Source organism: Microcaecilia unicolor, chromosome 3 (genome assembly GCF_901765095.1).
Source record: "Microcaecilia unicolor chromosome 3, aMicUni1.1, whole genome shotgun sequence".
Taxonomy (NCBI): domain Eukaryota; kingdom Metazoa; phylum Chordata; class Amphibia; order Gymnophiona; family Siphonopidae; genus Microcaecilia; species Microcaecilia unicolor.
In genome coordinates, this window is record NC_044033.1 from 239,056,446 (window position 1) to 239,083,310 (window position 26,865).

The 26,865-nt window shown below is 43.7% G+C and overlaps 1 protein-coding gene across 1 annotated transcript in view; it reads left to right on the forward strand.

Moving 5' to 3' along the window:
- The first annotated feature begins 7,966 nt into the window (after nt 1-7,966).
- Nucleotides 7,967-26,865, forward strand: part of LOC115464476 (vomeronasal type-2 receptor 26-like) — a 31,033-nt gene continuing 12,134 nt past the window's right edge. Inside the window, exons 1-2 of the mRNA XM_030194852.1 lie at nt 7,967-8,155; nt 21,022-21,249. Of these exons, the coding sequence (XP_030050712.1) occupies nt 7,967-8,155; nt 21,022-21,249 (417 nt within the window). The remainder of the gene's footprint in view (nt 8,156-21,021; nt 21,250-26,865) is intronic.

Sequence of the window (26,865 nt, forward strand, 5' to 3'; positions counted from 1 at the left end):
ACCCCCATAGTGCACCCACAAACAGGGTCACAGGAGAACTACAACCAGTATGTTTTTTCTAGCAAAAATGGTGCTGGTACTCAAATGCCAGGCCCCCCTTCAGGGATGGGGTGATCACTGAGAGACCCATCCCACAATAGCCAGGCCCCCTGCAACCAGTCACAGAATCTATGGCAAGGCAGAATCGGTGTGTAGACACTGAACACTTTCATTAAAACTTGGGGACCATAGGTCAATTTTAGGAGACAATGGAAAAGGTGCCGGTACTCAGTACCCCCAAGTACCCCCTCAAAAAAAGCCCTGAACAACAGTAGACATCGGACCACTCGTGGCATCATCAAGCGCACCTTTGGACAACTTAAGAACAGGCATCTGGACCGTTCTGGAGGGGAGCTCCTATACAACCCTCAAAAGGTGGCAAATATATTTCTGGCCTGCTGCATGCTACATAATTTGGCAATGCGCAGAGGACAGGCCCTCCAAGAAGAGCCACAGCAACCACAGCAGGAGGCCCCAGATGAACAGGATGAGGAGCCCCCTCCACCTCCTGCCCACAGAGCAGAGCAGAGTGCACACCAGCTGGGGGTCAGAGCCAGGCAAAGACTGATCGAGACAAGTTTGGTGCGAGAGTAAGTTGACATTTATTTCTATCACATAGTACTTACACACCACCACCACCACCATCACCCGCTCTGTGCATATTCCCCTCCCTCCAACCCTCACCCCCCCCAACCCCCCAGCATGTCCCATCACTTTCTCCACCTCCTGCCCTGGCCCCGTCCCCTCCTACCCCTCCCACCATGTTCCTTTGCAGCTGGTGCTGCAGGGGAACTCTGTTGAGAGTCCTCCTCTGATGAGCTCCCACTCTCCTCCTGTCACAGTTGTGCCCATGTTTCTTGCTCTCAGTCCCCTCGCCCCCCTGGTGGTTAGACCTGGTGGCTGCTACGAACTGATGGCTTGACGTTTCCCATGTTCCAGAAGATATTCTGGTCTGGTCCAGATCTTCCAGCCTTCCAGATTGTTTTGGGAGTTTTTTGGAACTAAGCAGTACCCATACCTGGTGAACTCCCTTGTATGCTGCCTTTATTAATCACCTGGGAAGTTTTCTAGTTTACTCTACTGTCTACTGCCTGCCTAAGACCCGGCTTGCCTTCTGGTGTATTCTACTGTCTGCTGCCTGCCTAGACTCAGCTTGTTTTCCAGTTTTTTCCACTGCTTGCTGCCTGCCTGGGACCCCGGTGTGTTTTCTGGAGTGACCTGCGGTTTGGCGGCCGCTGACTCCTGCAGTTCTGACTACCTGCCCTGTCCAGTAAGTCCTGCCAGCTGCTTGCACCCAGGGGCTCAACTCCTGAGGAACAGCGGTCAAGTGCAGTTGAAGTTTGGCTGTTTTCCTGTCCTGCTTGCCCCAGCTTGAGTTGCCTCTGCTGCAGCCTCAGTCTGGTAGTTCCAGTCCTGGGTTTGCCGGTACGTCTGTTCTGCCTTGTCTTGTGTTTGGGTGATTATCCTGCCACTGTTGCTCCTTGGCAGTGGTCCAAGGGCTCACTAACCCAGAGGTTCCACGAGAAACCTAACAGATTGCAAGGCCATGAGCTTGGAGGGATCATCCATCGTGCAGGCGCTGCAGGAGCATGCTAATGGCCTTCACGCCTTGGAGATACGTATGGACCAGCTAGAGAGACTAATGACGGCATCCCTAAAAGCCGCAGCTCCTGATGCTTCAAGTTCAGGTCTAGCACCGGCAAGAGCTCCGGTCACATCAGGGATCCGTCTGAAGTCACCACCTAGATATGACGGTAATTCCAAAGACTGTAGAGGTTTTCTCAACCAGTGTGAAATAATTTTTGAGCTCCAGTCCCAAGATTTTCCTACTGAGAGAACCCATATAGCTTATATTATGTCTCTCTACTGTCCGGTCAAGCATTAGCTTGGGCATCCCCGCTTTGGAAGAAGAACGATCTGGTGCTTCATGATCTCCAGGGTTTTCTGTATCAATTTAAACGAGTTTTTGAAGAGCTTGGGAAAGTTACTTCTGCACTCCTGAGACTCAAGCAGGGAACACAGACCTTGGGGGACTATGCGATTTAGGTTCCGCACTTTGGCTTCTGAATTAGCCTGGAACAATGAAAGTCTGGTCGCGACCTTCTGGCAGGGGTTGGCACCGCAAATTAAGGATGAGCTGGCCGGACGTGAACTCCTCACCAGGTTGGATGACCTAATTAAACGTTGTAATATGATTGATATTCGATTCCAGGAGCGTAGCCGAGAACGGCGTTCCTTAGAAAAGATAGGTAGTATGACACCTAGTCATCAGATTTTACCACCGACTCCTTGTCTGCAGGAGATTCCCCCCCCCCCCCCCCAACCACCAGTAGAACCTATGCAACTAGGTCATACTCCTCTCATGATTCAAGAGAAACAGAGGCGTCGGACCATCAATCTTTGCCTGTATTGTGGTGACACGGGACACTACGCGGTCAACTGTCCACTTAAACCTGGATCCTTGGGGCAGGGTCTGACTGCAGGCACTGTAATCAGTCAATCTTCTAACCTTCTGTGTAACCAATTCTTAGTGCCAGCAGTGCTCAACCTAGGTCACAGGCAGGAGCATACTGAGGTCTTTCTGGACTCCGGGGCAGATGAAAGCTTTATAGCCGAGTCCCTAGTCCATCGACTTAACATTCTGACACAACAATTATCTAAGACCATCTCGCTTTTTTCAGTGTATGGATGCATTCAAGGATATGTAAACACTCAAACGACTCCCGTGAACTTGCGCATTGGCGATCCCAGGGAGCACATCTCCCTATATGTCCTTCCATCACAGTGCAGCCCATTGTGTTGGGTCTTCCATGGCTACAGAGACACAATCTGAGCCTGGACTGGGGAGAGGGTGAGATCTTGAACTGGGGCGAGTCTTGCAGAAAACTTTGTTTTATCCTGGACACCGATAGTGTGGTCAGCGAAAAGCAGGACCAAGATTCAGATGCGTGGACGGATATTAGTGACTCCCTGGACTCTAAGACCTCTATCGGTGGTCTGACCTGCACCTGTGCTTTCCCCAGACCAGCCAGTGCCCAGCCCTCAGAGTCCAGCCAGCAGGGGCTCTGGGATGACTCCTTGGGGCGGGTGGTCCCGCACCTTGCGTAGGAAACCGACCCCAGGTCCTAAGCTTCAGGACAATCCTGAGATGCGGAACTCTAAGAATCGGAAGTCTAGCTCACAGCAAATGGCCCGTAGGTCTACTCCAGCGAAGGGCATTCAATCCAGCTCTGCTGACAAAGCCCAGCCTCACCCTCAATCGACCATCTCACGACCCGTGCCTAATGATATGGGCGTTGATGACAGCCTAAACTTGTCAGCATATCCCACCAAGAAGATCTATGGAAACCCAGACCTCCCAAGAAGTCCGGGGAGGCCTTGAGGGGGAGGTACTGTCACAGTTGTGCCCATGTTTCTTGCTCTCAGTCCCCTCACCCCCCAGTGGTTAGACCTGGTGGCTGCTACGAACTGATGGCTTGACGTTTCCCATGTTCCAGAAGATATTCTGGTCTGGTCCGGATCTTCCAGCCTTCCAGATTGTTTTGGGAGTTTTTTTGGAACTAAGCAGTACCCGTACGTGGTGAACTCCCTTGTATGCTGCCTTTATTAATCACCTGGGAAGTTTTCTAGTTTGCCTTGCAACAGAGGTCCTCAGAGGAGTTTCCTTTTGGTGAGAGTTAGTTGCAGTGCTTCAGTGCTATTTCCCAATTACGGCTTTGACCCTGCTTGTCTGCTGGTTTACTCTACTGTCTGCTGCCTGCCTAGACCCGGCTTGTTTTACGGGTTTTTCCACTGCTTGCTCCCTTCCTGGGAACCCCGGTGTGTTTTCTGGAGTGACCTGCGGTTTGCCGGCTGCTGACTCCTGCAGTTCTGACTACTTGCCCTGTCCGGTAAGTCCTGCCGGCCGCCTGCACCCAGGAGCACAACTCCTGAGGAACGGCGGTCAAGTGCAGGTGAAGTTTGGCTGTTTTCCTGTCCTGCTTGCCCCAGCTTGAGTTGCCTCTGCTGCAGTCTCAGTCTGGTAGTTCCATTCCTGGGTTTGCCGGTATGTCTGTTCTGCCTTGTCTTGTGTTTGGGTGATTATCCTGCCGCTCCTTGGCAGTGGTCCAAGGGCTCACTAACCCAGAGGTTCCACGAGAAACCTAACACTCTGCTGCGGGTGGTGGAGGGAGAGCCTCTGCTGTGGGTGGTGGAGGGAGAGCCAGCACTGCTGCTGCTGGGTCCTGTGGTTCCACCCCATGGTCCTGTGTGGTTTCTTGTGCAGACCCACTGGTTTGGTGCTCTGTGTGCTGGGGCTGGTGGCCACTAAGGCCAGCTTCTTCCTCTGAGTGGCTGTCATTACTTGCATAGCAAAAGGGGGGGGAAGTGTGTTGGTCAAAATAACCCACTTTTGTTTTTCAGCTTTCATATACATAGCCCCACACACAAAGACCGAGCAAAGAGATGGAGAGGAATGGGATTGGCAGGCAAACCACAAATGTCATTGTACATGGTACAGAGCTGGAGACGAGGAGCGCAGTGTACTACAGAGACTGATGTGGAAAACAGCCACACAGGCAGGTGGGTAGTGTGAAAAGGATGAGGCTTATGTGATGTGATGATGATGAAGCTCCCACCTCAGGATCCCAGGTCCCTCTTTCACTCAGGGTGAGCTGGTTCTCAGTATGCAGATTTATGCAAATTACTCTACCACCCTTTTCTGCTCAGGGTGACCTGCTTCTCAAAAAGCAAACATAGTCAGGTTTCACCAATCAGGCTATTTCCATACACAACTTTATTCCAGCCTCTGGGGCACACTTCTTTTAGCTTAAAACACTTTCACAAGATACAAGCTTCAACAGTTCTTCCAGCTTAACCATTTCTTCTTGCACAGTTCAATATCCATAGATTTCTTCCCCCTGAGCCCTCTCACACAGGCCTCTGGGCTCAGTACCAACTCAGTCCCTGGACACACAGTCCCTCCTTGTAGCACACAGCTCTAGACACAGTCTTTTCATCTGGGACCCACAGTCCCTCTTCACTGTTCTAGACACACAGCCTTTTCCTCTGGGACACACAGTACCTCTTCACTGCCCTAGACACACAGTCTTTTCAGCTGGGACACACAGTACCTCTTCACTGTTCTAGACACTCTAGGGCCTTCTTACCCCAGCCAGCTTCCTTCTTGGGAACACCCAGTTCTACCACCAGTCCAAAGGGCACAGCCAGTACTTCTCATGGGGGTTCCTCTGCTTCATTTACCAGCCCCTTCTTCAGCTGCCAGCTCTCCTTCCTCCCTTCACAACTCAGAAGGAGTATAAGTAGTTAACAGCCAAACAGGCCCCAGCCCCTAACCTGCTGCACCTGTTTCTACCCCCAGGACTCTCCCCGGTCCTAACGACCTCCAGCTATACCTCCCCATACTGGCTCCCTTCAGCACTCACCCAGCCCTTCTCCCTGGACATTTTAGGGGAACTACGCCCTCTAGGGGCCTAACCAGGGTAGGACAGCCTCTTCCTTCTTACAGTAGACATAGAACTGTGGAAGGCGTGCAGAGAACACAGTGGCTACAGCACAGAGGTGTGGGAAGGAGATATGCAGATTTGGTGATGGGAAAAGAGGAGGGAGTGGGGAAGGCCCCCAAAGCTGTGAAACAGTGGTAACCTACACACACATTGCTGGAAACTTCTTGCATCTTGCAGGACAGCTGGTCAAGAGGATTGCAAGAGACAGCAGTGGACTGTAATACACTGGACTCTGAGAGCCTTGATTGTTTCTACCCAATTCATTTTACAGATGTCTTGTCCTCTATTGGACACACTCAGTAGTGGTTGCTTGTGGGGTAGGGTGGGGGAGGGTAAGAGGCCCTGAGAATGGATGTGTGCATCCCTCATGGTCTAGGCATTCAAATCTTACCTCTATTTTCACCAGGTTTACGGGTATCCACAGCTGGTAGTTTTTCTCCCGCTTTCCACCTCATGTGTCTCCCCGCTAGGTTCCATCCTTCTTTATGTGGTGAACCCCAGTCCCCTTTTATGATGTGCCCACCCATTCTCAAGGTTGCTGGGGGTGGGGAGGGTGGGAAGCATATATGCACTGAATGTCTTTTCCACACTATTCAACAAAGTCTTACAATCCTCCATAGTTATGGAACAACAACCTTTCTAAATTCTATCCTTCAAACCATTTTCAAGGTGGCCACAGGTGCGTGCCTACCACAGCCTTGAGCCCTTAAGTCATGGTGAGGGGTTCTGGTTACAGTTCCTATTCTAAATTACCTGCAGGTGGCTACAGCCCAGTGCCTATATAATTCCCATAACCTGTGACCTTCTGTACCTGATGTATTATATTGCAATTGTGATGAAGAAATCATCCATCTAATGCTTTTACCGTTGTTTTCTCTTTTCTCCTCAGCACTATATACCATTACTGATACATGCAATGTGAAAAGATGACCCAGCTGTTTGTAGCTCCTTCCTGGCCCTCACCAATGTGGTTTGGTTGTGGGTAAGGGTGTCTGGTGATCAGAGAGCAAACATCGTCTATGCGCTACCTATGGTTATCTACAAGTTTGTACTTGGCAGATCACTAGTGCTAGACAACATACCTATTATTTACACAACTCTGTGCTGTGAGGCTCTACAGAAATGCCCAACCAGCCTCCTCCCCCCCCCCCCCCCCTCCTTACCATACAGCCATGCAGTTTGGAAGGAACAGTTGGCCTTCTGTATAGCCACACTTATGACACATATGTACCAAAGTTTCTCTGACATACTTCACCTGTCATGCAACCCAGATTGCTGCCTCCTCTCACATCAACCCCAGCATTTGATAATATGTAGTGCACAAAGTACAGACACCCCACCCCCTCCAGAGGAGGCATATTTGCCCATCGGTCCTCCTCTACCGCTGCCTCCGCCTCCTCCTCCTCAGCCACCTCCTCCTCCTCCTGTGCCACTAGTGCTGTGGCCTCCTTTTCTGCCTCCTTCTCCTCCTCCTGCTGCGCCACTGGTGCTGTGGCTGCCACAGCTGCCTCCTCCTCCTCCTCCTGCTGCTGCCACCCTGTGTATATAAAAGGATTGTCTTTGAGATCAGTACATCCAACATGGCTTGCATAGTGCAGGAGCTGGCTTGCATAGTGCAGGAGCTGGCTGGCCTGAGGCGAGGGATGGGGAAAGGTGTGGTGAGCCCTGGGCTATACCCATGGGGTGTGAGATGCATGAGATGACATGACAGGGAACCCTGGAAGCTGGTCTGACACACAGTACACAGGATATGTTGGCAGACCACACTCATTGGTCAGCAGCATGTTTGCATTATGATTTGTGACTATGGTTGGCTGACCAGTTTTTTTTTTTTTTGGGGGGGGGGGGGCACATAACTTTAAAATGAGGCAATGACATCCACTAAGAGTAAGACCTCAGGCAGGAATACCATGAAACAGTATCCACCCCAGAAAGGGGGATACAGAAGTGAGGCATGTCATCTCATTTATCTCAGAGGAGGTTAGTTGGAAGTTGTAGCCACACTCATGGGAGTTTAGCTGTAACCTCAGCAGTGGCATAGTTAGGTGGGGTGCAGGGGAAGCGGTCGCTCCCCTAAATCGATTTCTCAAAAAAACGGCGCCTATGCACATGCAAGTGTCTCACCTTCCCGCCTATGCACATGTGCCGCCAACTTCCCACTTGCACGCGGTGCCATAACCGGTTCTAGAACAGGGTCGTCGTCGTCGTCACCTGCTGCTGTGAACCGCCCAGTGTCCGCATACTCCCTGTCTCCCGCCCCCATACTGTGCTGCCTGCAGAAGTGCTTGAAGCCAGGAGAATGAGAACGTCGTCCAGAGAGCTGCTCAGCCGGAGCCGCAGCGGCCGTTGTGAGTTGTCTCAAGAACATTCTTCTCCTCCTTCTCCTGGCTTCAAGCAGTGCAGGCAGGCAGCAATGTGGGGGCATGCGGGTCCTAGGCCAGGGTCCTCTTCAGCGCACGGTCCGCATCGCCCGGTGTGTGGTTGATGCAGAGCAGGCTGCGCTGCTGCATCCCGACTGTCCAGCGGTGGCGCTTGGCCTTGGCTGTGTGAGGCTGATGGATGTGAGCAGTTCTTCTTTCTTCTTTGATGGCTGGCTTGGCTGTAGAGGTAAGGTAAGAAGGGTCCAGGGACCGTTTCACGGCACGTGCTGTGTGTGTGTGCTAAAGCAGTAGCAAAAGATTATTAAAAATAAATGTGTGGGCCATCTGTAAAATGTCTAAAGCTATGCCACTTGGATAAGCATTAGGCAGTGCCTTCAAAGGTGGAGGACAAAAGATTTTGTTTTCTTTTTTACTTATTTGACAGCTTTTTAATTTATTTGAAAGCTTCCCATATCTTGATTTAAATAATATGAAATAAAAATTGAACATCACTAAAACAGCTTTTAGTGATGTTCAATTTTTATTTCATGATATTTAAATCTAGATATGGGAAGCTGGTAGAAACAAGCAGTTATCTCTGTATTTTGTGCTCATTTTGCTGCGCTATTCTATACAATACAGATGTAGAAATTTCAGTGAGAATATCCTGTTTCTTGGTCTTAACTGTTCATCTGTTTCTGTAATCTGCCTTTGGGAAGCCTAGTGTTATAAAGAAGGAATATATTGAAATTAAATGGAAATAGAATTAAACTCTCTTTTTATTGGGGCACATAGAATCACATCTGCATCTGGTGTCTGTTTTGGTCACTTGGTGGCCCTTTACTAACATTTCTGCATGAATATAGGGGGAGTCCCTATAGCCAGCCCCTCCAAATGACACTGATTTAAAATGTAGAACAAATTAGTACTCTAATCGATGAAACCAATACTTCCTCTGTGTACATCCATATGCTGCACAAGCCAGCATGTTTGAAAATAAGTGAAATTAAATAAAAATGCTACCAACAATAAAGAACAACAACAAGGATGTAGCAGCTCATAGGTTTGCTTGCTTTGTTTTGAATATATTAGATGATGGCTGGGGGGGAAGGGGGAAACATAGACTAACTTAATTGGCTTCAACTTTTTGATGTCATCATCCCATCTCCTGTTTTCTTCAACCTTCTTAATATCAGATGATGGGATTGGAGGAGGCAAGGGAAACAAGGAGGAGATACCAGACCTTTGGGGGGGGGGGGGGGGCAAGGGGAGGGATGAGAAGATGCTGGATCCGGGCAGAGGGAAGGAGCAGAAGATAGATGGGACTGGGAGGGGTGGTGAGCAGAGGGAAAAAGCAGTAGATGGATGGGACTGGGGGTGGGAGAGGGGAAGAAGCAGGATGTGAAAATAGGGATATGAGAAGAAGGGCAAGAAAAGGGGATGACATGGGGAAAGGTTGAGAAATAATGTGAATGACCTGGAAGACTGGAAAGAGGATAGGAGGCATTGAAAAGGGATTTGGATACTGGTGAGGGGTATAGGAGAAGGGGATGAGTTTCTGAAGGGAGTTGAGTTAGGGTAGAAAGGGGTTAAAAAGATGGTGAAAGAGAAGCTATTGAGCATGGGGTATATGGTAACAGACAGAAGAGTGACCTTGGAGGCAAGGGAGGGAAGGAGACATGGATGGAGCTGGGACCGATAGGGTGATGAGATGAAGTGGAGGGTAGATGATGGCAAAGAGAGTGATTACAGAGGATGGGAATTGGGGACTAATGAAGTGGGTGAAAGATGGGAGAGGAACTTAGGAGACTGGGTGAGGGAGAGATAGAGGGGGGAATGGGAGTGCTGGAATGGAAATGAGAGGGAGATGGTCAAAGCCAGTAGGTAGATGGATACTAAGGACTAAAGAGTGTGAGAAAAGTGGGGGGGGAAAAACATAAAATGAAAGATCAGTGCCAGACAGATGCAGAGAAGGACAGAAAGAAGACAAGACAAGAGAAGAGAAGAGCAAAGAAATGGGAAAGCCAACCTGGAAAAGAATTTAGGAGGACTGACACATGAAAAGTGGAAAAGAGACTGGGACCAGCCCAACTAGAAAAATAGAATGCTCAGACAACAAAGGTGGAAAACAAAAAAATTTTTTCGTATTGTTGTATTTTGCAAAGTACAGGAGAAAATACATTTCTGTTTCTCTTTTACCAGTATTTGCACTGCTTACAGAGTCTGGCTTTCTTGAAGAGATCTATATTTCAGTTTTTGTGGGCATGTTTTTTGTGGTTCCCTATTTTGTATCACATGAGGGTCTGTCCGTGTTCTGCATATGTGACTGAGGTGACTGATTCTGCTAGCATGTAGTGTTTTGTGTAGGATTGTGTAACAGTCCAGCTTGTTCCATTTTCCAGTAGCAGGTATATTGGTGCTCTAGGTTCCGGTGTCTTTTCATAGGTGGGTTAGGACTCTTATGTGTTAAGTTTTCTGTATTGATTTTGAGTGTCTTTTTGTAGGGTTTTGTGTTATTTCATAAAGTGTCTGGCCCTATTGTTTTTGACATGCTGGCTTCATATTCAGCATTTTAGTCTAGTGCATGTGTGTGTGTGTGTGTGTGTGTGTGTGTGTGTGTGTGTGTGGTTTTTTTAAATTGCCTTAACGAATATGTATGAGATGTGCATATGCAAATGAATATGCAAATGTGCCAAACCACACCCTTTGCCCCCCAAAATGAAACAGTCAAACTATGCCCATGTCTGGCGCCTATTTTACAAAAGTCTGCTCCCCCAGACATCAAAACCTAGCTACGCCTCTGAACCTCAGGCCTTGATCTGGGACAGAGGTGTTATGACTTACTAGTTGCCTATTAGCCACATGGAATCTGATATTGTACATGACATTTGCATTATTAAATAAATACATTTACAAATGAGTACAGGTGCCCTGTTTATAATACTTACGTTGAGCCCTAAGGCGCCATGGCATTGCCCTTATCATGTCAGGGCTGCGCCTCAGGGACACAAGGTCCCTCCGAATACCAAATCTTCTGCAAGATATACGTTTGTACACCAGAGTCAGGGGATGGCCTTTCATGCCTTCAGCACACAAATTCATTTGGAAGCCAAATAGGAGAGACACACAACACTGATTGGGGGGGGATGACATTACATTGTTACAGGTGATGTCATTGAGGTGGACATGAGGACAGGGATTACTGTTTGTGTGCAGTATTGTAGGGATGTGGGAATGGTTTTCCTTTCTAGTACATAGATTCTATTCATGAATGTGCATGTGCACATATCACTGATTACCCCTGAATGCAGACTACAGTTAGTGCTTACATTGCTAAGGGAGCTCTTTTATGTGTAGCTACAGGAGGGGGACCTGATAGCCCAGGAGGGGGGGGGGGGGAGCAAACACTTACCTTTCCAACTTGTCTCTTATTTGACATCAGACTTGGATAGAGACAGTCCTGTGGGGCAGGTGGTGGTGGTGCATAAAAAGAATGCACCGGTGTTTAAAACAATGGTGCACCAGGCACAAGCTTTCAGCGACACTGAAGTTTGGTTCTCTTCTGAGCGCCATCTCAGTGAATAACCGTTGGGAAACGTGCATCGCCTTATATGGATGCCCATGCGTGATGGATGTCCTTACATGCACAGTTCCATATATGGACGACCAGCCCCATATATAGACGGGTCAGCATGTGGACGTCCTGGCATATATAATGGGTCCGCATGTGGATGGCCGTCACACATGGACATCCATGACATGCATGCACCATCGCCACGCGTGCGGGGCCTTATCTGGATGAGTAGGTGTTAACAGGTGCGGAATCTTCTTTATATGGATCATTATCAAGTGTGCGAACCTCTTCATATATACACAATAAAATATGTATGTTCCTTATATTTCCAATAGCTGCATTTTCTGCAAGTACAGTGCATGTAGTTGCGGACATCCAGGTACGAGAAATAGAAGGAAAATTCATAGTGATAAATACATTAAAAAATAAGTTTCTCACAGAACTGCCAAAGGATGTCCCTCTTACAGGCCCGCGGTCCTTCGGCGGGCCTAGTAAGATGGATGTCCTTCGGCAGTTCTGCAAGAAGCATGTCCTTGTTACTGTACTTTCCACTTATGAATATTCCTTATATTTCCCGTACCTGGATGTCTGCAACTACATGCACTGTACTTGTAGAACAACAAGATACATCAGAGAAGTTCAAAGCATAGTAATAAGGACATCTTTCTCGTAGAACCGTCAAAGGACATTCAAATGACAAATGTTGGCAAGTACAGTGAATGTTGGGGATGTCCTTTGGCGGTTCTGGAAGATGGGCGTCCCTTTTTACTATACTTTGGGCGTCCCTGATTTGGGCGTTTCGCACTGCGATAATGGAATGTCTAAGGAAGTCCATACTATTTTTCGATTATACCTACCTGCTTTTGGACAACTTTGCGAGGGCGTCCTAATTCATACTTGGACGACCTTTCGAAAATGACCTTCCATGTGTGCATGATCTGATAGTGGGATACTTTCTACTGGAGTGGCATGCTTTATCTAAAAAGGAGCTGGATATCAAATAATCTATTCTGGAATATGAATTGTGAGGTAGGGAATAAAATGGGTAATACCTCTAATTATTGTGCATAAGGTGCCAAGCATCTTGTACAGGTAGCTGTATCATTACATCATGTAGAGGTGACCAAGCCTTAGATTTTTTTGAAAGGATATACAGATTTTCTATCGATTTTCAGGATTTTGAATTATATTAAAATTTCCCCCTAGTCACTTTCATTAGATATTACATCAACAGCAGTGTGAAAGAAATCAGGAATATCAGAATTAGGAGCATGTATGTTCATTATGATGAAGGGGTTGCCTCTGATAGTGACTACACTATTTTTTTGCCTGCTGGAGAGAAAATTGTTGGTAGGGACCATTTGGTTTATAGCTCAACAGATTCTGCCACATTTAAATCCTGAAAGAGTATAAAATCTGGTGACAATTTAGACACAGATAATGATTTCTTTTAATGGGGTTGTTCAGTCTAACATTCAGTGAAATGAAGGTGACAACCATTAATATAAAATATTATTGAGGATAACTCCACTCAGTTGTGTAGTTGTATAGAAAAATATGGGATATGGTAGAGAAGCATACCTTAGCAGCTGAGAATATGAAAGAATATTTATTAAAAATGTAACAATATGCAATGAAGCAACATACAATGTATAAACCATGAATTGATGAGACCAAGGAAAAAATAACCACCTGACACAGACCTCTATTAGATGGAATGACAGTGAAATACATTCTTAATTAACATAACAACCACAATCTTAACTTTTAGTTGAATGAGTGAATATGAATATTGGAAGAATTAATAATGGAGCGTATTTGCATCCACATTAAATTATAATAATTATAACATAACTGTGAATAGCACCTCATAATAATAAAGCAATTATAGTTGCAATGTATACTCTCCATTTACTAAGCTGCATTAACAGCTACCACTCGGCAATGCCAACACAGCCCATTCAAACTGAATGGGCTGCATCAGCATTAATATACCGCCAGCTACTAGCATGGCTTAGTAAACAGGGGGGTTAGATAGTTAATGAGATGTAGCATTATATAATGTAATATAATATAGAATGACAACTATAAACTATGCAATTAAACTTAGTGGGGAACCATAAAAATTCAGAGTTATTCCTGATATCCTAGGTCTTCAATTTACTAAGGATTTGGAGATAAACTGGATATACTTTGTCCCAGCATGATAAGTTCCCGAGGCCTATTGTGATGAAAGTGCTGATATATGCACAAGGCACGGAGATTTTACAGCACATCAGAATGAGAGCGCCATTGAAACACGAGGACAATGTTCTACAATTTCACCCAGATTTGAGCATGAATACCATGAAGATCAGAAAGCAATTTCTTGCTTTCAGACTCAGGTTTTGGGAGATAAATGCTCACTTTGTTCTTTTTTTTCTGTCACGAATGTGAATCTCTTACGACAACTACACAAACAAATTTATGTATCCCGACACACTGGTATGGTATAATATTAAGATAGGTGTGGAGAAGGTTCATCAAAAGTGAAGATTCTAGACTTCAATAAAATAGCTTTGTTTAGATGGGGGATTACCTCAATGAATTGTTGTCTGGATGGGATTGCCTCCATCCCCAATTCCCCCTTCTCTTTCTCCTCAGACCCTAGCTGAGCACTTACACGATAAAATCCGTAAAATTGACCTTGAATTTTCATCCAAACCCTCCCCACCTCTCTCTCCTTTAATCCACACCCCCTACTCTCCCTCTTTTTTGTCCTTCTCTGAAGTTTCTACCGAGGAAACTGCCCTTCTTCTTTCCTCCTCTAAATGTACTACCTGTTCATCTGATCCCATCCCCACTCATCTACTTAGCACTATCTCTCCTACTATCATCCATATCATCTGTCACATCCTTAATCTCTCACTCTCCACTGCAACTGTTCCTATGGCCTTCAAACATGCTATTGTCACTCCACTCCTTAAAAAACCCTCACTTGACCCTACCTGTCCCTCCAACTATTGCCCCATCTCCCTTCTTCCTTTCCTCTCCAAATTACTTGAACACGCTGTTCACCGCTGCTGTCTTGACTTCATTTCTTCTCAACCTATTCTTGACCCACTCCAATCTGGTTTCCGGCCTCTTCACTCTACTGAAACTGCACTTACCAAAGGCTCTAATGACCTGCTGCTGGCTAAATCCAGAGGTCTCTATTCTATCCTTATCCTTCTTGACCTATCTGCTGCTTTCAACCATACTCCTTGATACGCTATCCTCGATTGGATTCTAGGGCCCTGTCCTTTCCTGGTTCTCCTCTTACCTCTCACTTCGCACTTTCAGTGTTCACTCTGGCGGTTCCTCTTCAACTTCCATCCCACTTTCAGTTGGTGTCCCCCAGGGTTCTGTCCTTGGACCCCTCCTTTTCTCCATCTATACCTCTTCCCTTAGTACCCTGATTTCATCTCATGGCTTTCAATACCATCTTTATGCAGATGACTCTCAGATCTACATCTCCACCCCCGAAATCTCAACCGTAATCCAGGACAAAATTTCATCCTGCTTGTCTGACATTGCTGCTTGGATGTCTCAACGCCATCTGAAGCTAAACATGACTAAAACTGAACTTCTCATTTTCCCCCCTAAATCCACCTCCCCTCTTCCCCCATTCTCTATCTCTGTTAATGGCTCTCACATCCTCCCTGTCTCCTTGGCTCGTGACCTTGGAGTCACCTTTGATTCCTCTCTCTTCTTCTCTGCGCGTATTCAACAGATCGCCAAAACCTGTCGTTTCTTTATCTACAACATTAGCAAAATCCACCCCTTCCTTTTTGAATATGTTACCAGAACCCTTGTCCAAACCCTTGTCACCTCTTGTTTGGATTATTGCAATTTACTTCTCACTGGTCTTCCTCTCAGCCATCTCTCTCCTCTCCAGTCTGTCCAAAATTCTGCAGCACGACTTATTTTCCGACTTATAATCTCTCTTGTCGTCCTCCTTCTCCTCCACTGCTAACTCCAGGCTTTGTTCCTTTTCCCTCGCGGCACCTTATGCCTGGAATAGACTTCCTGAGCCTGTACGTCTAGCTCCATCTCTACCTGTTTTCAAATCTATGCTGAAAACCCACCTTTTCACCACTGCTTTTGGCTTTTAGCTACTACTCAATTGCCTTCCCTTGTTCCTTCTCACCCAGTACTTCTCTCGCCCTTGTCTTGTCTGTCTGTATTATTTTTAGATTGTAAGCTCTATTGAGCGGGGACTGTCTCTCTATGTCAGGTGTTCAGCGCTGCGTGCGTCTGGTAGCACTATACAAATGTTAATAATAATAATAATAATAATAATGGGAATATCTGAAGAAGTTGGAAAGCAGTGGTTAAAACTGAAAGGATCTATTGTAAGAGCTATTGTAAGGGCAACAAACCTTTTTGTGAGGAAAGTAAATAAAAGTAACAGTTCTCAAAAGTACTAGCTGACAAGGTAATAAAATGAAGGTAGGGGGTCTTTTACTTAGGCGTGCAGACATTTTTAGCACACGTTAAAAATAGGCCTGCGCTAAAACGCTAAAGATGCCCTTAGGAATACATTGGCGTCTCTAGTGTTTAGCATGCGCCTATTTTTAACATGCACTAAAAATGCCAGCGTTTCTAAGTAAAAGACCCCATTAGCCTTTATAAACTACAAGAGATCACAGAAAGGGGAAAACTGGCAACAATATCTGCAAAACCTAAGAGAAGCTGATAGAGTAGTCAGGAAAACAAAATGCAAATGGAAAAATAATAGCTAATATGGTAAAATGGGGAGGGGGACAGGATATTTTTTAGATGTTAGAGATAGGTGGAAGTGCAAAAGTGGCATTGTGAGACTCAAAGGTGAAAAGGATGAATATGGAGAAGCTGATTAAGATAAGGCGGAATTGCTTAACAGATATTTCTGTTCTGACTGGGAGCAGGATTACAGAAGGGAAACACAAATAGGAACAGAAATCGCTAGCTGTGTGCTAGGAATTGACGTCTATCAGGTCTTTTCATTTTTTTCAACTTTTTTTCATCAATTTGGATGTGATACTACCAGCACGCAATAGATTTTTGTAAAACATATAGACTATCATATAAGACTTCTACTTAAAATAATTTAAAACTAAATTCTATTATTAATCACCATTTGGGTTGCTCCCTTTTATGACTTATCCGGTATGCTGTTTTTTTGCACAACCCTTTGAAGATATATGCTTCCACACCTTCTAGACATCTGAGTTTATTTTTTAGTTGATGATATACTTCATCACATCCATTTTTTATATCCACTTAGTAATTTTCTAATATCCATTTTTTATTTTTAATGATTTTTTATATTTTTCCAGTTTATACAGCGATACTAATATTTCTTTGACAGTAAAGGAATATTATATAGGTGGGTGTCTTGTTTGTTTCTCAAGAATTATTGTTGTGTTTATCTAATTTATTTTAGGTATTTATGCTCATGAATAATGTTTATGTTTTATTTAATTAACTTTATATTAAATCACATTGATTTTTGACTCATTCATCGGGTATTATAAAAGAACAATATATTATATTGGTATGTTATTATTTTGTTTTTCATGTGGGATATCTATATTTTATTGTTTTCTAATGTGATATTTTATTTTGATATTTTACCTGTGGTAGCCCTACATATTTTAAAGATTCTATACAAAAATTTCTACATTAATTCATATATGTCGCTTTTAGAATATACATATCAATTTATATTGGTTGTTGAGTATATAAATCATTGATTTTTACGGATATTAATACATTTTTATATGTTTTTAATTTTGTACATCTAGACACATTTTGTTTGTGATTATACAAGTTTTTAAATGTCAAGTCATTTGTTTTGTAGCCCCTGATGCAGCTCTGCTGGGTGAAACACGGCCTGTGTCGGACTGATTCTGAATATTTTTGTTATTTAATAAATTGATATTTCTCTCTTATCGATCTGCTCTTTTGTGTTTCCATTTTGGAGTTTGCAGACCGGTTGCCCTGTTGTTTTCTTGGACCCTTCCTACAGTTTAGCCTGTCTTCATCCAGGCGAGATTTACATGCAATTTTGGAAGTCGAGTTGTACACATAACTTAATTAACAATCATTCAGCAGCAATAAATGGACCCTATCAAGAAATTAATGACACTAATTGCCAATAATTAGAATTTATGTGCACACTTCCTAAGAGTATTTTATAAAGTAATACTCATAAATTCTGGAATGTGGAAAACAACAAAGCAGATCAGTGGTAGATGTACACAATCTTTATTAATAGAATTGCATTAAAAACATAAATGCCCGACACAGGCTGTGTTTCACCCAGCAGGGCTGCGTCAGGAACTATTCAATGATCCTTACTATGAAATTCTTCTAAAAAGATGTTTGTTCCAACAATGTTTATCAACTGTACCGATGTCAGAAAAAACAGCACAGATCAAATTTGTATAATTGAGGGACGACCCGTGATACAACCAGCATTGTACGGTAGAAGTTTTCCCTGGTGTATCCTGTTCGACTTTACCACTTACACCTGTGTCGAGCATTTATGTTCTTAAAGCAATTCTATTAACAAAGATTGTGTACATCTTCCACTGATCTGCTTTGTTGTTTTCCACTTTGGAGTTTGCGGATCATTTGCCTTGCTGATTTTTGGGATACTCATAAATTCTTCCATGCAGATCTCAAAAGCGGGACGAGCAAGTGTAATGGAAGTGAATCTTAAAAGATTGTTTTTCAACTCTGTCTTTGACCGAAAGTAACATTTCTTGTAAATATAAAAAACAAGTTGGAATGCAGAAGATAAGACACAGCTCTAACTAATTTGGTATGCAAAGGGGAGGATGGTTCTTATTTCCCAGGCCCAGCTTGGCCACCTGGACTTGGGAAAGCATGTGACCACGTTTCCATAGATCTAAGCATTCTGTAATTTTCCTTAGCCTTAATTTTCCATAGCTCTGGAGATGGGCTCAGAGCCTAATAAAAAGGGAGGGCTGTCACAGCGGAGTCGGGGTTTATCTGTGAGCAACGTATGGACTGCGCAGAGGGTTTGCTCCTGCTCTAAAGCTCCTAGCTCTCACTGTGAACCGGGTCCCCCCAGCTGTTGATAAGAGCCTGGATGATGGAGACCAGTGATGAATGTATGTATAGTATAATTATTGTTTCTTTCCTGGTCTACGAACTCTTTGCATTGCTTAGATGTAGAGACCAGTGATTTAATGATTGTTTATAGTGCTAACCAAAGTATATATATATATATATCTTAATCATTGTAGAATTAGCTTCCCTAATAAAGGTTTAATTTACTTATTATGAATCCAAAAGAATCCACGGTACTTATTGGGTAGTTTGTGTCAGTGAGACAGGCTGTAAATCCATAGCAGTTCATCAAGGTTGTGTCATGGGCATTCCTAAAATTTATGAGAGTCTTTTACTAAGGCATGCTCACGTTTTTGGCACGTGCTAAAATTGTGGGCGCACTAAATGTTAGAGATGCTAATGCATTCCTATGCACTTTATACGGTATCCAAAATATACTTATTAGAGGGGGTTTCACTTATACAAATCATCTATTAATACTCAACTGTCAAACAAATCTTGCAGCTCCTTTATACAGATTAAAGGGTATTGTTGTTTAGGATCTGTCAGACAACCATGTCACCGCCACTCAGGCTATACTGTGAGCCAGGCACTTTTTATGGTGGGCAGGCATTCCTCATTGATCCATATTTTTTATTTTTCAACTTTCTAAATTCATTACTCAAAATTCACTTAGCATTTAAATGTAGCATCGCTATATTTTCTTCGTTTTCTACTTTTCTATTAAAAGATCAGTCATCTCGGAGACCTCTTAATCCGACATGAACTCATGTTTCGCAATGAATGCTGTATCAAGGCATGTCTCCTACAAGATGAAAATAAATAATTACATAGTATCCTACCTTATCTCTTTATAGAACCTTCAATATCAGACAGTCTCATACTATTAATTACCTTTATCAAAGCTGGAAACATTTCTGTGCTCTCTCCGATTTTAAAATGACCGCGGCGTTCTAACTATTTATATAGAGATTTATGTCACCTCTCATCAGCTGATATACTAGCATACCAATCCCAGAGCCCAAATCCTAACTCCCCCCTTTTATTTAAATTACTGACATCCATTCAATTTCTCAGTTTAACCCATTAGGTTGTACTGTATTTAAAGAAGATATCCTATATTGCCACCCTCCCACCCTACTTTAATATGATCAATAACTCTCCATTTTATATCAGAGATCTTATGTTTATAATCAATCCAATGTTGAACAAGTGGAGCTTCCACTTTATTAGTCAAGATCCAAGACTTATGTTCATTCAAGCAAATCTTAATAGGTCATTTACTTCTGCCCACATTTATCTTCTCACAAGGGCAGAGTATCATGTAAATTACCATCGCTGTCAAGCAATTCGTTGAAGAATATGATTTCAATATTTGGTTTGGGGATCCATCCAGGTAGGTCCTGCTATCACTTGGTCACACCATTGGCAACAGCCAAAGCAACTATGTTGTGGATTCACATCTTCAATCCCAAAAATTCTTTTTTTCTTTTTAGATAGTAGTTCTCCTACATTTTTAGCTCGAGAAAATGCTATTATTGGTCTTTCTGGGAACATATCATCTATCTGTAGGATGTGCCAATTTGTCATTATGGACTGGAAAAATGAACTTCGCCAAAGAGGAAAAAGGGAGCACACATATCAATTTTTCTTCTTCTTCCTCTATATAAATAGTTAGAACGTTGTGGCCATTTTGAAATCAGAGAGAGCACAGAAATGTTTCCAGCTTTGATAAAGGTAATTAATAGTATGGGACTGTCTGATATTAAAGGTTTTATGAAGAGATAAAGTAGGATACTATATAATTATTTATTTTCATCTTGTAGGAGACATGCCTTGATACAGCATTCATTGTGAAACATGAGTTCATGTCGGATTAAGAGGTCTCCGAGATGACTGATCTTTTAATAGAAAAGTAGAAAATGAAGAAAATATAGCAATACTATATTTAAAAGCTAAATGCATTCCTATGGGCATCTCTAACATTTAGCGCACCCACAATTTTAGCATGTGCCAAAAACGTGAGTGCGCCTTAGTAAAAGATGCCCTATATGCAGTGTTATAGAATATTCCTGCTCCGCGCCTGTTAGGTGTAGGAATTTACTTGACGTAAATGGTCATGCCTACATTTAGTCACAGGGACAGGCATTAGGCATTGTCTAAAAACGTGCTGAACTTTAGACAAAGTTATAGACTTCTATTAGATATATTTTTTCAGTGCTGATTTTTTTAGGTGGCATAAATACAATCTAGCCCTATGAGTATATCGTAAACACTGCCAATGGTAGTGACAAGGGACCTCTTTCAAAAACAAGCTCCACCCTAATGTTGCTTCATAATGAAAACATGTCTGCTAAATCAGGAGAAGTTTGTATTGCTTGAAGTTAGGAATGTATCCCTGCACTGAGCTTCACTAACAAATATTTTTTCTCTTTTTCATTAGCTTCATCATTATCTGAAGAACCTTCACTTTAAGAATGCTCTGGGTGAGGAAATCTTTTTTGATGAGAATGGTGATCTCGCCATTGGTTATGAAATTATAAGCCCAGTTATCCTACCTGAAGGGACACGGATTAATGAAATTGTTGGAAGTTATAACCCTTATGCTCCACCAGAGCAGGAATTTACTATCTATGAAAAGGCGATGACGTGGGACAGCACATTCACCAAGGTCAGGTTTCAATTCAATTTAAACTCCTTGCTCTGGCATTTAAGGCTATTCCCTTTGGCACCCCTCTCTTTTACCTCACTACTCTCATTTCTTCCTACAACCCTTCTCATCTTCTCCATTCTCTCTTTGCCTCCCACCTTTCTATCCCTCTGGCCATTCTAACTCTCCATTCTGAGCAATTATTGGGTTATTTTAAGTCACCTGCTTAAATTATCCTTTCCCTTTGTTACACTCCCTGAGGCCCAGGATTGGAGCCGTGGGTCTACTTAGTTTTCTAAGAGGGGCATTTTCAATATGATGTCTAAGTCTGACTTTGGACGTTTTGCAAAAAATGTCCAAAATCTGAATAGGTAAGAAGGTCATTTAAAAAAAAGAAAAACGTCTATCTTTTTTTTTCTCCAAAAATACTGTTTTGAATGAGGTTTTGTGATTTGGATGTTTTGTGTTTTGGTCCATTTTCGAAAAAAAAAGCTGTCCAAGTGCAAAACGCACAAAATCAAGCCATTAGGCTGTAGGCGGATCCAGCATTTTTAGTAGACTGGGTCCCCTGACATCCCAGGAAAGCAATGGGGTACCCTAGGGGGCACTGCAGTGGACCTTGTAAAACACTCCCAGGTACACATCTCACTATTGTTCCCTTATCTTGTCTGCTGAACCCCCAAACCCCTCCTCAAAACCCACTACCCCCAATTGTATGCTACTACCATAGCCCTTATAGGTGAAGGGGGCACCTATATGTGGGTACAGTGGGTTTCTGGTAAGTTTTAGAGGGCTCACAGTTTCCTCTGCTAGTGTAACAGATAGTGGGAGGTATGGGCCTGGGTCCACCTGTCTGCACTGCACCCTCCACTAGGCTATTCCAGGGACATGCATATTATTGTTCCAATGGACCTGAGTATAACATCTGAGGTTGGTGTAGAGGCTGGCAAGTAATGTTTTTAATCACATTTTTAGGGTGTGGGAGGGAGTTGGAGACCTCTGGGGGAGTCAGGGTAAGTCACCCCTGATTCCCACCAGAGGTCATCTTGTCATTTAGGGCACCTTTTTGTGCCATATTCGCTATAAAAACAGATCTATCTCAAAACATCTTAATGTTAGTCTTGGACACTTTTGTTCTGCTCCATTATGGCTGAAAAATGTCCAAGTGTTAGGAACGCCCAAATCCCATCCTTAACATGCCCCTGACACACTCCCTTGTGATTTGTCTGCACTTCTGACAGACTTCATAGAAAAACATCTAAAAATTGGGCTTGAAAATACCAATTTGGATGTTTTTGTGAGAAAATAAACGTCCAAATGCAGATTTATGTCACTTTTTTGGATGTTTTTCTCTTTTGAAAATGAGCCCATACATTTACTAAATTTAATTTAATTTTTACTTTATTTATATTTCCATCTCATTTTATTTTAATGCACTTATGTTCTTCTTTTTCTTCTTTCCTCCTGGTTTTATTTGAGTATTGTACAGTGCTCAACTTTTAGAGGCTTTTATAGAATCCAAGGTATTATGTTTGTTGCTGTAAAATATATAACAATTTATTCAGGTGTTTTTTTTTTTATTTCTATTTTTTTAGTCTCCTATATTGTTTACTAGATTGATTGTCTTATTCAGGGAGTTTTTTAAACATTTCTTGTTCAATGTCATCGATAGTGTACCCTATCTATATAATAATTGGTAACTCTGCTTCCTGGATGGTTGGCTGGCTGGGTTCATAACAGCATGCTAACGTCAGCTCGCCTCCAGCGTTCCCCTCCCACTCAATGTCCCGCCCTCGTGGAAAGACGAAATGACATCAGAGAAGGGCGGGACACTGAGAGGGAAGGCTGGAGGCGATGCTAGCCGAGTCTGCCGCTGCTGCGACCTGAAGTAAGATGAACGGCTTAAAAGCAGGGTGGCAGGAAGGACAGAGTCACTGGCCATGGATGGGATGGGAGGCGAGGGGAGAATCGAGGGACATGGATAGGAGGGCAGAGCAGAGGACAATCACTGGACATGGAGGGGAGGCCAGAATTGCGGGACACGGAGGGGAGGGCAGGGCAGAAGAGAATCGCTGGACATGGAGGGGAGGCCAGAATTACAGGACACGGAGGGGAGGGCAATGCAGAGGAGAATTGCTGGACATGGAGGGGAGGCCAGAATCACGGGACACAGAGAGGAGGGCAAGGCAGAGGAGAATCACTGGACACGGATTGGATGGGATGGGATGGGATGGGATGGGTTGGGAGGGGAGGGGAGGGAAGAATCACTGGACATGGAGGGGAGGGCAGGGGAGAAAGGAGAAATCGCTTACACAAGAGCCTTCCTAGGGCCTGTTTCATTTTTCACGAAATGGGCTTTGTTGCTTGTTATATAATAGTCTGCACTGTTATTCAAATTGTGCACAGTATTGCTCAAATAATGTGCCCTATCTCTCCAAATTATACACTATAGACTAAGAGCCATGTTTACTAAGCTGTGCTATAGGCACACTAGCATTTTTAGCGTGTGCTAAAAATTAACATGCGCTAATGTTAGAGACACCCATAAGAATATATGGGTGTCTCTATCATTAGCACACGCTAATTGTTAGTGCGTGATTAAAATGCTAAGCACCTTAGTAAACAGGGCCATAAATTAAGTAAATTGCTTCAACAAATTGACGCAGAAAAACTTATGCATTGAGCTCTATTCTATAAAGGATATTCACACTTTATAGAATTGCACTTAAGTGCCTAATCTGTGTCAAATTTAAGGTGCTTGCATTTACACCCACTCAAACAAGGTATACATGCCAGAGCCTAAATTAGATGTGAATTGGGTTATTCTATAACTTGTTATGAATTGGGCTTATTCTAAAACTAGATGTGTAACTCATAGGAATGCCCCAAAAATCTCCTAAGCACCCCCCCCCCCCACACACACACACTTAAAATTACATACTTCAGGAGTTACATGCACATCATTATAGAATGCAATATATATTTCCAGCTCTCAATTAAGGCCAATAATTGATTGTTAGCAGTCAATTATTGGTGCTGATTGGCTCATTAATCAAGTGGCATACGCAAATTGGCTATGCATGCTGATTTGCATGTGCAACTGTAGTTGCCATATATAGCATTCAGGGTATGAGTGCCTATTCAATAATATTATGTGTTATAGAACAACAGTGCTTAATACTGAGTAATAGGGCACACTATTAAGTAATAGCGTGGCCAATTTGAGCAATCAATGGCTCTATTTTAACAACAATGCTCACTTTTAGTTATCTGGGCCCCAAATTATGGAACAATCTCCCACTCGACGTATGTAATCAGTTCTCTTTTCCTGCCTTCAAACAAGCCCTGAAGACTATCTGTTCTCTATGGCTTTCCCTCTCTCTTCTTGATGTCTTGATCAATCTCTCGTCCTTTCTCCCTGATCTTCCCTTCTACCTGGAAAAAGACCAAGGGTCCATCGAGCCCAGCATCCTGTCCACGACAGCGGCCAATCCAGGCCAAGGGCACCTGACAAGCTTCCCAAACGTACAAACATTCTATACATGTTATTCCTGGAATTGTGGATTTTTCCCAAGTCCATTTAGTAGTGGTTTATGGACTTGTCCTTTAGAAACCGTCTAACCCCTTTTTAAAATCTGCCAAGCTAACCGCCTTCACCACGTACTCTGGCAACGAATTCCAGAGTTTAATTACGCGTTGGGTGAAGAAACATTTTCTCTGATTTGTTTTAAATTTACTACACTGTAGTTTCATCGCATGCCCCTAGTCCTAGTATTTTTGGAAAGTGTGAAGAGACGCTTCACATCCACCTTTTCCACTCCACTCATTATTTTATATATCTATCATGTCTCCCCTCAGCCGTCTCTTCTCCAAGTTGAAAAGCCCTAGCCTCCTTAGTCTTTCTTCATAGGGAAGTCGTCCCATCCCTGCTATCATTTTAGTCGCCCTTCGCTGCACCGTTTCCAATTCCACTATATCTTTCTTGAGATGCGGCGACCAGAATTGAACACAATACTCAAGGTGTGGTCACACCATGGAGCGATATAACGGCATTATAACATCCTCACACCTGTTTTCCATACCTTTCCTAATAATACCCAACATTCTATTCGCTTTCCGAGCCGCAGTAGCACACTGAGCAGAAAGTTTCAGTGTATTATCGACGACAACACCCAGATCCCTTTCTTGGCCCATAACTCCTAACGTGGAACCTTGCATGACGTAGCTATAATTCGGGTTCGTTTTTCCCACATGCATCACCTTGCACTTGCTCACATTAAACGTCATCTGCCATTTAGCTGCCCAGTCTCCCAGTCTCGTAAGGTCCTTCTGTAATTTTTCACATTCCTGTCGCGAGTTAACAACTTTGAATAACTTTGTGTTATCAGCAAATTTAATTACCTCGCTAGTTACTCCCATCTCTAAATCATTTATAAATATATTAAATAGCAGCAGTCCTAGTACAGACCCCCGAGGAACCCCACTAACTACCCTTCTCCATTGTGAATACTGCCCATTTAACCCCACTCTCTGTTTCCTATCCTTCAACCAATTTTTAATCCACAATAGGACTTTTCCTCCTATCCCATGACCCTCCAATTTCCTCTGTAGCCTTTCATGAGGTACCTTGTCAAACGCCTTTTGAAAATCCAGATACACAATATCAACCGGCTCCCCTTTGTCCACATGTTTGTTTACTCCTTCAAAGAATTGAAGTAAATTGGTCAGGCAATAAATAAACAAACAGATGCTTATCATTCAATAAGCCAGTTGATAACAGAGTCTGATGCAGTGTACAAAGCCTCAAGACCACAAGGTAGACATGTGAGTGGACGTGTATTGGTGATGTGTTCCAATGTCTGGTAAACAGTACATAGACAGTTTGGATCACCTTTAAAGCTCCAGTGCCATTCATTAAATGTGTACTGACCATAGCCTGACGGAAACTGGTTTATAACTATGACCACAAATGATGTGGAAGATTGAAACCAGGTCATCAGATCTTGTACAAGATCCGAGTAACATGTATTTGTGGTCAACTGTCTTGCACCACAGACCGCCTTCGGTCAGGTCCGAGTTTGGAATGTGAAATCAGATTGGATTTCTCAACAATAGGTGTCTTGAGAGTGAGTTGTAAATGTCACGGTGAAGTGGAAGCTCTAGGACTTCTTGGATCCAAGCGAGTAAACTACCTGTGGTGCTCCAATGACAAATGTTTGATGGGCTAATATTACTCATCATTGGTAGCCACTGAGTATCAGTAGGTCATGTGGAGGGGCATAATCGAACGGGACACCCAAGTTTTCCTGAGGACGTCCTTGCAGAACGTCCCCGCGAAGGGGCAGGGAAACCCGTATTATCGAAACAAGATGGGCGTCCACCTTTCGTTTCAATAATACGGTCAGGGATGCCCAAATCTCAACAATTAGGTCGACCTTAAAGATGGTCGTCCCCGATTTTCGGCGACAATGGAATCTGAGGACGTCCATCTCAGAAATGACCAAATCCAAGCCATTTGGTCATGGGAGGAGCCAGCATTCATAGTGCTCTGGTCCCCCTGACATGCCAGAACACCAACCGGGCATCCTAGGGGGCACTGCAGTGGACTTCAGAGATTGCTCCCAGGTACATAGCTCC